General features: G+C 36.2%; 2 protein-coding genes across 5 annotated transcripts; both read left to right on the forward strand.

The window, feature by feature from the left end:
• The first annotated feature begins 1,910 nt into the window (after positions 1-1,910).
• On the forward strand, positions 1,911-2,821 carry LOC110822537 (transcription elongation factor TFIIS-like). Its single transcript, XM_022052674.2, has one exon. The coding sequence runs from the start codon at positions 1,927-1,929 to the stop codon at positions 2,725-2,727; it is 801 nt and encodes a 266-aa protein (XP_021908366.2). The 5' UTR covers positions 1,911-1,926; the 3' UTR covers positions 2,728-2,821.
• Positions 2,822-5,914: 3,093 nt separating this feature from the next.
• Positions 5,915-13,702, forward strand: LOC110822320 (protein FAR1-RELATED SEQUENCE 5-like). Of its 4 annotated transcripts, none has more exons than XR_015818326.1 (4): positions 5,915-6,060; positions 6,189-8,464; positions 13,071-13,159; positions 13,229-13,367. XR_015818326.1 is itself a non-coding variant. In XM_022052407.2 (4 exons), exons 2-3 carry the CDS (start codon positions 6,260-6,262, stop codon positions 13,394-13,396), a joined length of 2,373 nt encoding a protein of 790 aa, XP_021908099.1. In that variant the 5' UTR covers positions 5,915-6,060; positions 6,189-6,259; the 3' UTR covers positions 13,397-13,415; positions 13,577-13,702. The 4 variants fall into 4 exon arrangements, 3 of the variants coding, with proteins under 3 accessions (XP_021908099.1, XP_021908100.1, XP_021908098.1); XM_022052407.2 differs by lacking the exon at positions 13,071-13,159 and adding an exon at positions 13,577-13,702 and having other exon boundaries at positions 13,229-13,415; XM_022052408.2 differs by having other exon boundaries at positions 13,071-13,096.
• The last annotated feature ends 202 nt before the right edge of the window (positions 13,703-13,904 follow it).

The following is a 13,904-nucleotide window of genomic DNA, read 5'->3' on the forward strand; positions in this document are numbered from 1 at the left end:
GGGAAAAAAAAAAAATGAAATAGTAAATAATAAATTCAAATCTAAAAAATTTTTATGCCTTTCCGCCAACTAAACGACGCAATCAATTACACTTTTGGTTCAATTAATATTTTGAGTTTATATTATACGGCAGCCAATACTATAGTTTTAATAATAATTTTTTATTGATAAATAAAAATATAAATTACCCAAAAATGTAAGTGAAATTAATAAATAAATAAAAAAACTATAAAATGTTGAGAAATTTTGACTGAGTTGATACTTAGATTCTATGAACGAGAAAGATAATCAATTGGCACACCTAACACTGCATGGCTTATTGATTGTCCTACTGCAAAGTGGGGAATCTACTAGCTACCAATTATCTCTAATTCTTAATAAAAGTTTAAAATGCTTTTAATTGGTTCATTATTAGCATAACTCCAGGTTTATTGTGTTTTGACAACATCAAATCACTGACCCACCTCAAAAATTTTGATATTAAACACCATCATTTTTCAAATAATTAAGTAGATAATTTTTACTCTGTCTACATTAATTTACCATGTTCAAAATCTGATAATATTACTAAAAAATTCAAGCTGAAAATATTTTGATTAAGTGATACATAAAAATTAATATAATACAGTAGAAAATAAAAGGTCTAAAAAAATACAATAAGGAAATATATGGTAATGGGTTTTCAGACATTACAACTCATGGAGATATAACATGTATGCAGGTTTGTGGGGGCATTTGGCTGTAAAGCAACTCCCTATGCAATGATGGTTAGAGCGGTCGTCATGTGCTTGCAGACCCTCCTCTATTTTGTTTCATAATACACAAAATAAGATGAGATGGAATATATACATACACACACACACACATATATATATACACACACACACACACACACACACACACAAACACAGACACGTGTGTGTGCGTGACTCCAATTATAGCCTTGATGTTAGTTCCCGGGCCCAATGCCTAAAGGCAAAATCGGCTAGCCGTACGTAGGCTTCGCTACTAATTACATCACGTGCCCCATTTTGGACTCCTACAAAAAGCGTCCTGCACAATAAAATCCCCCTCCATTCAAACGATATTTACAGTTATGCCATCCATGCCCAAACCGAGTCCCTCGCCCTTTTTCTTTCTTTGGGCGAGCAGGAATTTTGCTTAATTTATCAAATAAAAACAATATTTTATAAATTAAATTTAAATAAATAAATGTAAAAGTACAAAATTAATATTTGTATGAATTAATTTCAATTTGTCTGCTAAGCATGTGAGGTGATCGGACCACATGGAGTGAAGACAGCCGCCCTTGACACGAAAAGAAGTCTTATCAATCGGTTAAACCTTCAACATCTCTTATAAATTCTAGGAATTGTCACTACCATTATTTTTGGTCCAAATTGTTTTAGCTTTCAGTACCATTTTGCTTATTATTATAAATATATTTATTTTTTAAAGTAATTATTTTATCAAGCTTCGTTATCTTTTTTATTTTATTTTTTTAAAATGAGAAGCATGAGTTTATTTTATACTCGTTTCCAATGAATGTATTAAACGGGCCCGTTTTATGGCCGTATGGACTGTCTCAGACTTGGTCCGTTAGAACAAATGGGTCGTGCTCAAATCCAAACAGAAGCTGAAGCCCACTAGGCAATTAAAACTCAATGGCTGTTTTTAATTAAGTTTCGTTTCTTTATTTTTCAAAGTAAACACCGCAAGAATTGTAACTCATCCATCAAGATTTTTATAGTTTAGATAATCAAATCTCAAATTAAGGAAGTAATTCCCCGGAAGCCTGTTTTCCTTTTTGGATCAAGATTAGCCAATCTTGATTAGGAAAACGGAAAATCTTCACCTCTATAAGAAGCTAGATCCCTCCATCGCTAGCAAAAAAAAAATTCTGTCATCAGTTTCAGAGGAAGAATAATGGAGAGAAAGTTGGCGGAGCAATTTCAGATCGCAAAGAAGGCGGCAAAAACTGTTAGTCTCAAGGGAGTCTTGGCGAGTCGACATGACGAATCGCAATGTGTTGACACACTGAATCAACTCAAGACTCTTCGTGTTACCTCTCGTCTTCTCGCCTCCGCCAATGTCGTCAAACCCCTGCAAAATCTCACCCAGCATCGCAGCAAGAAAATACGCTCCGCGGCTTCTTCTTTGCTCGAAACCTGGACACCCTTCATTACAAGAACAAGAAACAACGCCGATACTGAGAATCTCAAACCAAAGAATTCAATGATCAAGAAAGAAGCACCGCTACTGTTAGCTTCCAAGAAGGAGATGATCAGATATTCAACTACTGCGTACTGCGACGGTACTGCCTCGCGCGACCAGGTGCGCGGACTTCTCGTCGAGGCTCTGCGTAAAGTCACCGACGAGGTTGACGATGGTGATGAGGAGATGATGAAACGTAAGCTGAGATATTCTGACCCAATCAAAGTTGCTGATTCTGTAGAGAGGGTTCTGTTTGAGAAGCTGGGTACTTTCAATGGCGATGGAGCGTCACCGATAGATCAGCTTCCGAAAAAGATAAAGTACAAGTTGATAATGTTCGCCATGAATGATCCCGAGAACCGATATTTGAGAAGAAAAGTGCTTGTCGGGGAGATAAGTCCGGAGAAACTCGTGGATATGAAGGCGGAGGAGATGAGGGAGAATCGCCGGCGACGGGAGATTAATAAACGAGTAATCAAAGAATCAGCTCTGTTATGGCCTATATGGTGTTAACTTGCAGTATGCATGCATGGATGTTTTCTCTGTAATCTATCAGTATCAATTACAAAAGAAATAGTTTCTTTCCGCTGATTTCTTGATTTTCTGTACAAATTCTTGTGGCGCTGGTCATTAGTTTTCAGTATCAATTACTAAAATCATGTACAAATTTCATATTTTTATGTATGAAATTGTTCTAGCAATCATTCCTTTTAGATGTTTATTCAGAAACGAAATTTTAAGGATTCACGCAAAAATTTTCAATAAATTATTTTGATTAAAGACAATAAATTTGGTGGAAAATTAAAAAAAAAATTCATGAGATAGAATTTGAGAACAACTTTTATGATATTTTAAATATTTTTTTTATAAAGTCTCAGAATTTTGGATAAAATAAAGTTATAAATTAAATATGGAAATAAAATAATAAAGTTAATGTTTATATTTTTTACACAATAATTTAGAATGCTCAATAGAGTTACGAGAATATTTATTATAAAAGAGCAAACAGAAATCAAAAAAATAAACGAAAAACAAATCACTAAGCATTTTAGGACGACCTTCATTAACTTTTGCAGGAAGTTCGGATGGTGAACTATTCGCAACCCTCTTGTTGATCGAGATTTGGATTTTGATCCTTTTGATCTGAAATAATTAATGGAGAGGTGAGTTATACTAATTCAGTAAAAATATCATACTAATCACAGATACAAAAAATTAAAAATTGGTAAAAATAAGAAAAATAACCAATGAATCTCTTAATTTATTGTAAATTTATTTATTATAAAGAAAACCATTTGTGTAACAAGTCTCTTCAAACGATAACTTATGAAAACTTATATTCATGCACAATTATTTATCACATAGAAAATAACAAGAAACGATCATTTTACATTTTTACCTTCTTACCAGTACCCGTAGGGTTCCATAGGGATGTCCTCCTACTCGTGAACCCAATATTCAATTAAATAATTAACTGGCCGTCCCCATACCCCATCCGGTAATGGGCGCCAAACATTCCACCAGCTCGATACTCCATCCGTTATGAAAGTGAATCATATCTCTCAAACCTTCCTGATAAAAGACTTTCCAGCCTTGTCTGACTGAGGTAACGTTCATGGTAGATTTTCCTATGTACCGGACCATCCGCCATTTCCTGGATACTTAGTAAGTCTTTCATGTACAAATTTCTATCAGCATAAAAATCAACTATGTAATAACCATATCTTATTTTATACTCATCGTTCACTTAAACAATAATATAGTTTCACACCGCTAAACAACCAATGACTGGGATACCGGCATGTAATGCAGGGGAAACAAATAATGAAATAACCAAAAAGACTTTAAAAACCATCAATTGAGTTACACACAACATAATATAGTAAACAAATATACGCAATATAGAAAAATAAACAGGAAATCAAAATGACTTGAACTAACCAGTTCTGTCTCTACTAGTGATCTATAATTGTTTTTAGGATTATCTAATTTTTCATAAAAACACACAATTATTAATTATTAAGTTTTAATTTGGCGTAACGGAGAAGAAAGTGAGAGATTCTTACTCGAATAAGTGTCCAAAATACTGATCTTTCTAATGCACCTACTGGCGGTTCTCGGGTTTCCTGAATTATCTATGCGGAATTCAAAACACTTGTCATGTATCTAAAAATACTCTAAGAATCCAAAATTGGTATAAAAAATCATTTTCGGTCATTTTTCGGGTGCCGACACGATAGTACCGTTGTGTTTCGACGACGGTCTCACTGTTTGCGGCGGCATTTTAGATATGCCTGACCGTTTTCTACCGATTTTGGTCAATTTTGACTGGATTTATACGTATCCGTGCTGCAAAATACGTTAAGGGGTCTCAGTTGGTTGAAAAAAAAAATCAGAAAACAGAAACCTACTAGTGGTGGGGTTTTCCAATTACAGCGGCTTCGCCGGCTCACTTTCAAGGCTTAAAGTTTTTCTTCGGTCAACTTGTTGAAAACAAAATGGTGAATATAACGGTGAAAAAATCGTACAAAACGGGAAACGGGAAGAGGCTCACCGGAGGAGGTTGTAGGTTTTGTCCGCGATGGCGCCGCCGGGCTTTGCCTGCAGTTTTCGGTTCACCCGCCGTTCTATTTGCTCTGATTTGGTCATGAGGTGCTCGGAATCAAATTCTGAATGGATAAGAGATTTTTTACCTTTTTTGGCGGTCGGAGGTGACTCCGGTGCGGCGGTGATCGGTAGTCGGCTCCCTTTTCCGACGACTGGTTCTTCTTATTCGGCGGGAGGCTGATGACTAGGGTTTGAGTTTAGTGTGATACGAAATATTTATACAAATTTCGTGTTAATCTGGAACCATTCATCGCATTTGATCTCGACCATCCGATCACATTTAAAGGAAAAATAAATCTGAACCATTCATTGTGATTTTATCTTGACCGTCCGATCGCGTTTAAAGGAGAAACAAATCTGGATCGTCCACGAGCGTGAGATTGATCCTAGGCTGTTCGATTACGGGGCACGCAGATTGCCTGCGTGGCATTGACATCAGCGTTTCTTGCCACGCGGCATTCTCAGATTTGTCGGAGTTGCTGACTGTACGGTCTTACGTGACAATTCTTTTTATTTGCATTATGATCTACAGTTTTTGAATTTTCTTTCAAAAATATTTTCTGTACTCAAAATTTTATTCATTTTTTTTAAAATTATTTTTAATTTTATTTATAACATATTTTTTTTCGATTAGTCAACAAAAACTTAAAATAAATTAATTTAAAAATAAATTTTTTTATATATTTAAAATGTTAAAATTATTCTCGAATTAAATTTCATGTTCGAATATTATATTTTAAATTAAATATTTTAATAAATTCATAAATTATTTTAATATTTTAAACCGGAGTAAGCACAGTTTAATTCCATTTTTAATCGAAATTAGAAAATTAAATTTTTTTGATTACATCTGGTTCACTAACAGTGTCCAATTCGAATTAAATAGACTGAAAGAATTAGGACTAAGAAAATTATAAAAAAAAAAGTTAAATTGTTATTTTCTTATTAATTTTATTAGTTATATATTAAACAAATATTTATGATTTATAGATTTATTATTTATTTTAATTTTTATTAATTATTTTTTAATTGCAAATTGATACAATTTGGTCCGTTCAGACTCAATAAATTTAAGTCCAATTTTTTACTTCTACCAAAATTGAGGAAACCAGAGATTGATCTCTGACACCTAACAAATTCCAAATCCCGCTGTTCTCTTTCCTGAAATTTCATCACTGTCTTCCTGCGCTGTGGTTCTCAAGCTCCAACTCCATGTGCTGCTCAATATGCGCAGCTCAGGTTCATCTTCCCTCTCTTTCTCATTCTCATAGCCTTATTACTCTGTTCGATCTCTGCTTTTATCTTCTTAAGTCAGTGCATTTTTGTTTTCTTTTGGGGAAATTGCGCGTCATCTTTGTTCCCCTTAGGTTTTATTCTATGCGAACAACGAAAAGATAAGAATGGGAAGATACAGTAATCCAAAATATATGATTTAATTATGGAGATGGAGCCTCTGGGCATGGGAAGTGAAGTGATTGAATTCGATATGATGGGTCTGGGAGACATTGAGCATGCCGTCGAGGATGACAACCTGCTTGATGATTCCAGTGCTGCTATTGTTGCTAATGCTGCTAATAGTTGCGATTCCCAATTAATTGTCAGTAGTGGCTCCCAAATTTACAGTCCTGTAGGCGATACCAATCTTGAACCCTGCGAGGGTATGGAATTTGAATCCGAAGAGGCCGCTAAGGCCTTCTATAACTCCTATGCTCGCCGGGTCGGTTTCAGCACCCGGGTCAGCATGTCCCGCCGTTCCAGGCGCGACGGTGCCATCATTCAGAGATCCTTTGTCTGTGCCAAGGAGGGTTTTCGGGTTGACAAGGACAAACCGCGTCCTCATGGCAGGGTCAAGCGTCCTAGAGCTGAGACCCGTGTTGGTTGCAAAGCGATGGTCGTTGTTAAAATTCAAGATTCTGGAAGGTGGGTTGTATCCGCCTTTGTCAAGGAACATAATCATGAACTCGTCCCTCCAGATAAGGTGCATTGCCTTCGTTCCCACCGCCATGTCTCTGGGGCTGCCAAGTCTTTGATAGATACATTGCAAGGTGCTGGCATTGGGCCTAGTGGTATCATGTCTGCTCTCATCAAGGAGTATGGAGGGATTAAAAATGTTGGTTTCACTGAGCGTGACTGCAGGAACTACATGAGGAGCAGTCGCCAAAGGACCCTTGGTGGTGACCCCCAAATCCTTTTAGACTACTTGAGAAGCAAGCAAGCAGAAAATCCTTCCTTCTTCTACGCTGTGCAAGGCGATGAAGATCAGTGCATGAGCAATATATTCTGGGCCGACCCCAAGGCAAGAACTAACTATACCTACTTTGGTGACACTGTTACATTTGACACTACTTATAGGTCAAACAGATATCGGTTGCCCTTTGCACCTTTTACTGGAGTTAACAATCATGGACAGCCTGTTTTGTTTGGCTGTGCCCTCCTAATCAATGAATCTGAGGCATCATTTATTTGGCTGTTTCAAACATGGCTTGAAGCAATGGCTGGGCGGTTGCCTGTCTCTATCACTACTGATCATGATCGTTTAATTCGTTTGGCTGTTACTCAGGTTTTTCCTAAGACGCGTCACCGCTTTTGCAAGTGGCATATATTTAAAGAATGCCAAGAGAAGCTGTCCCATAGTCTTTCTGAACATCCTGCTTTTGAAGCAGAGTTCCACAAGTGCATCAACCTGACAGAATCCATTGAGGAGTTTGAGTCTTGTTGGTTAGCTATGACTGATAGATACAATCTTGGACAACATGAATGGCTGCAAGCCATTTATGCCGATCGGCGACAATGGGTCCCAGTTTTTTTGAGGGACACGTTCTTTGCAGAAATGTCTATAACACAAAGGAGTGACAGCATGAATTCCTATTTTGATGGGTATGTAAATGCATCCACAACTCTTCAGCTGTTTGTTAAGCAGTATGAGAAGGCCCTGGAAAGCCGTCATGAAAAAGAAGTCAAGGCAGATTATGACACAATAAACACTGCCCCAGCTCTAAAGACTCCATCACCAATGGAAAAACAGTCAGCTGAGCTTTATACGAGAAAACTATTTATGAAATTTCAAGAGGAGTTGGTGGAGACATTAACTTATTTAGCAACAAAAATTGAAGACAAGGAGGCAACCCCCACGTATCATGTTGCTAAGTTTGGAGAAAATCATAAAGCTTACCTTGTTAATTTTAATGTTCATGAGATGAAAGTGTATTGTAGCTGCCAGATGTTTGAGTTCTCTGGCCTTCTTTGTCGACATATATTGACAGTTTTTAGGGTAACCAATGTTCTTACTCTACCATCTCGGTATGTTTTGAAACGATGGACAAGAAATGCCAGGAGTGGGGTCATTTTGGAAGATTGTGGCAATGGTTTGTTCAATAGTACACGAGAATCTCCTGCCGTTCGATATAATAATCTCAGACATGAAGCCCTTAAGTATGTTGATGAAGGGGTTAAATCTCCAGAGATTTACAATGTGGCAATGAGTGCTTTGGAGGAGGCTGGCAATAAAGTTGCTTTTGTGAAAAAGAATTGTTTGAAAGCTTCTTCTGAAAACAAATGTGAAAAAGAACTTCATCTGCTTCAAGGACATCAAACTAGTATTTCATTTGGGGATCAATGGGGCTTAGATCAACCTATCTCTATGGTTAGTTGTTTTGTTATCCGTTTCTTATATTCTCCTTGTTTTTGTTATTATTTGATACTTTTTGGGTACAGATACAGAATTTTCTTTTTTGTTGTTTTCGAAAGGAAGATCAGATAAAGAATTTAATATAAGGAGGTTTTCCTAACTTAAATAACTTCAAAGTTAATATAATAGCTTGAAATTAGGAGCTTAACGTATTTCTTATTTTTTTCTCATGTTTTTCTTTATTATTTAGTACCTGTAGGCTACAGAGAAATATATATTTTTTTCTTAAAAGAAAAAGGCAAAACTTCCATGGAGATAAATAACTTGATTCCAGGTTCTCCTAACGGGGTTAAATAATTTTCCATTTAACATAGTGTTAATTTCTTAATGTTTCTCGGCAATTCTAGCTGTTCGAATCGTAGTGCAGTCTTTAAGGAAAGCAGGTTCTTATGGACTGCAAGATAATGCTAGTTATGCAGGAAGAACAGGAACTAAAATAGTATGAACCATAGTTCAAGATATATAATCTGATGGAAGGACTTAATATTGGCACTTTTATAGAACCTTTTCCCTCCCTCTTTAAGGGGGCTGTTAAACGGTAAGAAAGTATGAATTGAATGGACTCTACTAAATTAAATGCCATATATGCTTTGAATATGTCATTTGCAATCCCTGTGGTGAATTTGCAATAAAGGCTTCCTTAGTGGTTGCTGAACTGATTTAATCCATCTATCTGATTACCACGTTCATTCCCATTTTTTGAATTGTTTTCTTTGAAATTTATGATATTATGGTTATGCTAGTTATGAGTTGAATGCTCTTGGTACTAAACTGAATAATATGGTAATATGAACACACTTGGTATTACAAACACATAACAAAATAGAACTCTGCACAACGCAAATATGGACAACAACCTTACCTGAACAGACTTTGTTCTATAGGCTCTATTTCGGTGTTCTTACATTTTAAGGAAACAATATAAAGGTGTGTGATCAAGATACTAGACGATCAAAGTATCCTACTATCTCCCTGAATCATTGCATTGGAGAATCAATAGATAGGAACATATCTGCTGCAAAACAAAAGCCGAAAACAGATAGAGTGGAAGTTCGAGGAAGTATGGCGGCGCTGCCATCTTCGTGGGGCAGTGTTCCCTCTCCAATAATATCAACTTCACCAAGTGTGGGTTCTTTTGTTGCTCTTGTCCCCATCACAAGTTTATCTTTAGCTTTGCTTGGAAGTGCTTAACATGTGGTGAGTTCTGATTCCTTGTTGTATGGAGCGGCTTTAGTGGTAGTTTGTTCTAGGATGTCACCTCTGATAACAATTCTTCTTCCTACTGAATGCTGTTGCTTTCTCCTAAAATTTTTAGTGAAGATTTCAATGAGGAATGTTTCAAGGGAGACGTTAAAATTCAAAGAGATATATGAGATGCTCATGGAGTGCAATACAATGGGGGAGAGAAGCTTATTGTGTCACAGGTAGAAAGTAGACCAACTAAGTTAAAGGAAACCCTAGTTTTAAAACCATTTGGAGGACCATGCCTTACCAGAACACAGGACATTTATGGAAAGTTCTCTCTTAAATGATTGGATTGAGTATCTCCTTGGAGAAATAGCTAATATTGAAGAAGATTCGTTGATGTCAAATGGGTGGTGCTCCCTTGGTACCATTAGTATAATATCTCTTTTTATTTCAAAAAAAAAAAAAAATTGAAGGAGATTCTGTTACACTATGTTTGGATTGCGGAAAGTGAAGGGAAGGAAAAGGAAAGAAGGGGATGCACAGTCTCCTTCCACTTGTTTGGATAAAAAATGATAATTAGGAAATGAAAGGGGGAGATGGAGAGCATTTCTCTCTTTTCCTTAAAACTCCAGTTTTCCATTCTTCTGAACTAGGAGAAAATGAGAAGGAAGAAAGTGGCTTAAAGATTTGAAGAGGAAATTTTAAATTTATCCTTACGGCCTAACTTGTCATTCTGTTTATAAAAGGTATTATTGACTATATTTTTTTATATCTAATCTTTTTCTTTCCTTCATAAAGCTAAACTAAACAAAATATTACGACAATAATTTAATTTAATTTAATTTATTTTTAACTTTTAGCTCGGAAGCAACACTATTTGATCCATTTCCTTCAAAAATCAGTATTTTCTTTTTCCTTCTTTTCCTCTCAATTCATTTGCTAAATCTTGTTCAAACGTAGTGTTAGGAATCAATCATTATTTTGTAGAGATGTGGGTGGCAGTGATTCATTTTTTGATTGACAACCAGTGGGATTTAAAGACAGATATCTATGCTGCTCGAGATAACGAATTATGACACTGACATGGTTATGTGTATATTGACGATTTGCATTTCCAAATTGATGTTTGGATGTATATCAAGTTCCACTCTATGAATCTTCAAGAACTAGTCTTGCTACACTTTGTTGAAGACTTGGCTACATGAGACCTTATACAACAATTATTCTCTTTAGGAGCCTGATTATATGGCATTGGAATGTGCAACTGATGGTGTAATACCCTTTCTATTAATATCATATTTATGCAAGCCGCAGTATTAGTTATGGTTGCAAAAAGGTGTAGAAGGTGTTCCACTGTAACATGAAGACTTGAGCAACCTGTCAATTCCCTCAATTTCATCCTTGAGGACAAAGATGCTCTTCCAAGGGAGGGTATTATTAGAAACTAAATAGGATTACTTACAAGTCTATTTGCTGTTTTTGAGCTGAATATGAATTGACAATTTTGCAAAACCTCTACGTTCTTTGGACCTCTTCCCCTACTCTCTTCTCAGCAAGTCTTCTTCTTCATCAATTTCTTCTATGGTCAATGAATGTTAGAATCTAGGCTCCTAACAAATGCCTCAATTGACATCCAAATATACAATAGGGGACTATTTGAATCGTGGTATAATCGATAGCCATAAGAAACTGGGTCGCTAATATACTTTATGATGCATTTTCAACAACTTGAAGGTGTCTTTCCTTCGGATCATGCTTTTGTTTGCATGCTTGATTAAATGCTACTGAATGAGGCAATGACAAGAAGATTATACCACTGAAGCACTATGATCTTTTCCCATATGCCTCCTGGACCAGTATGGTGTTTCTACTGATTCAGATATCTCCATATTGCTGCATTTGAGGAGCTTTTTGGCATAATTAATCTGCTCAAGTAACTGATGAAGATGATTGTGCAGGCCATGGACATTATCAGGCTGAATGATTAAACTCAAAACAGATCCGGCACTGAGCAGACTGGTAAAAGTTTTGAACATTAGAGGTTCATTGAGGTTTAAATTACCAGGCTGAGAGGCAGGATAAGGAGTTGAATAGTAGAAGACTCAACTTTGTGGATGAGATGATATAGAAGGTATGATTCATACAAAGATCCCAACCACTCAATAAAAAGAATTATTATAATGTTATTGTGATAGGAGGATGGAGGTGGAACAAAATTAGGTGATAACACACAGGTGTTTGCAACAAAAACTGAGGAAGGTTGGTCCTCGTTTGGCTGTGTAAAAGGAGCCAGTGTGGTTTCAACAAAACTAGGGAGAGATTTTTGGGAGCCGAAGTTGATGAGACCATTGCCCGAATCTTTTGGCGCACCTTCTAAAGATGTAGAGGACTAATTAACTAAAACTTCTTAGAAAGAGATTATGTCCAATAGAATGAAGAGATTCAATTTTTTTGAAAGTTTTAAAATGTAATTTTTTTTTATTATTATGATTTAATTATTCCGAACCTAAATTTCGGATCCGGATATTACATAAAAGATCAAGATCAGTAGATGTACCTTTCTTAGTAGTGTCGTTAAATAGATATTTCTATTAAAAAAGACGTAAATGAGTCATCTCATGCAACAATTGCTCAGTGTCCAACTGTGCCGATGGGGCAGAGGGTGCAAAGTTCAGTTGAGAAGGTTATGCAGCAAAACTATAGGGATGAAATTGTGGCCTGGATTCAAGAGAGTACTGCAGTCAACTTGCTTCCAGAGGGTGGCATTATGGTACAGGACGAAAGTTGTATCTTCATTGGTTATTGTTTGTAGAGGACAAATGCCACTACCTTCTACATCGTCTGTGACACCATATTCCTGAATATGAAAGAGAAGGGATTTCTTCACTAGCTAACAAATGAAGGTACATTTTTCACCAATATGCTTTTGATATTTGACTCCCACGTATGGGTGATCAGTTCAGGTGAGAGGAGGGGGATAAGAAAATAGTATTTGATATTTCCTGATAACTGAGAAGAAAGGATACTGACTAGAGAGAAAGAGAGAAAAAATGATGTTGTGATGATACCATATGAAACTTAGAAAATGAAATCTCTCCATATTGAATTGAAGAATATGGATAGAGTCTTTCTTCTGTTACAAAGATGGTCAAATAGAACCATACACAAAGAAACATATACATGATTTGGAGATGATGTAAAATGTAATATATAGGATATGCATGGTTTTGTTCTTACAGACATCAAGTCATTAATGGACCTACTTTATGGTTTGATTTTCTCTTGTGGTTGTGCTTATGAGTTCTGGATTTGATGTTAAGCTTTTGCATGTGAGCTTGTTAGTTGCTAACATTTTGTAGTGATTTTTATGCAGAAGCATTGCTAGAAAACTCATTAGAGGTAAGGGTGGGTAACTCACGGACACTGTAAAAAGCGGAAATCTTTCATATGGAATCCTTACTGGTAGTTCACTGATTTATTTGTTCTCTTGCTGAGAACTGGTCCTTAACAGCACATATGCCATTTTTGCAGGATGACCAAGATAGGAAAATCCAGAAACTGTCACGTCAACTTGAGCGGGCACGAAGGAAATGTGAGGTATACCGAGCCAACTTGCTTTCAGTTCTGAAGGATATTGAGGAGCAGAAATTGCAGCTGTCTGTGAAAGTTCAAAACATCAAGTTAGGGATGAAAGACTGAGATATGGCTTGTACTTTTGGTACTCATTCTCTCAGCTATCCAATATTGGGGTTCACCAGTTGTTAATTATAAAGAAACTGAGTAATAACACATATGTCGGTTATCACAGTTGATAGTCAGCATCATTCATTTCCTTTTCAATATTTTTCTACAAGTGTTCATGATTTTTTTTTTTCCCAGAGGATCTGCAGTCGAAAGGGGCCAGACAAAAGCAGCTTAAATCTTTGCAGTTTGATTTAGTAGTCCTGGTTCCTGTCATCACATCCCTAATATATCCAGGCCAAAAATAGCATTTACATATCAGAACTTGTGTTTGCCTTTAACCTTCACATCATCCAAAATTATCTTTCTTAATTTTTATGTGATTAATGTTTAAAAATCTAACGGTTGGTATGATTCTGGAACCACAGGGATTTACATGCAGTTGAATGAATCCTTTACTACTATTATCTCTTTATGAAGTGAGGAGGCATAAAATATCATCCTAGTTTATGTATGTCCTCATTAA

The sequence above is a fragment of the Carica papaya genome, chromosome 4 (genome assembly GCF_054855325.1).
Source record: "Carica papaya isolate Zhongbai chromosome 4, ASM5485532v1, whole genome shotgun sequence".
NCBI lineage: Eukaryota > Viridiplantae > Streptophyta > Magnoliopsida > Brassicales > Caricaceae > Carica > Carica papaya.

Coding starts and splice junctions, on each gene's coding strand:
- LOC110822537 (XM_022052674.2), top strand. CDS start 1,927: ATGGAGAGAAAGTTGGCGGAGCAATTTCAGATCGCAAAGAAGGCGGCA.
- LOC110822320 (XM_022052407.2), top strand. CDS start 6,260: ATGGAGATGGAGCCTCTGGGCATGGGAAGTGAAGTGATTGAATTCGAT. Junction 8,465..13,228: donor TAGATCAACCTATCTCTATG/GTTAGTTGTTTT, acceptor CCATTTTTGCAG/GATGACCAAGATAGGAAAAT.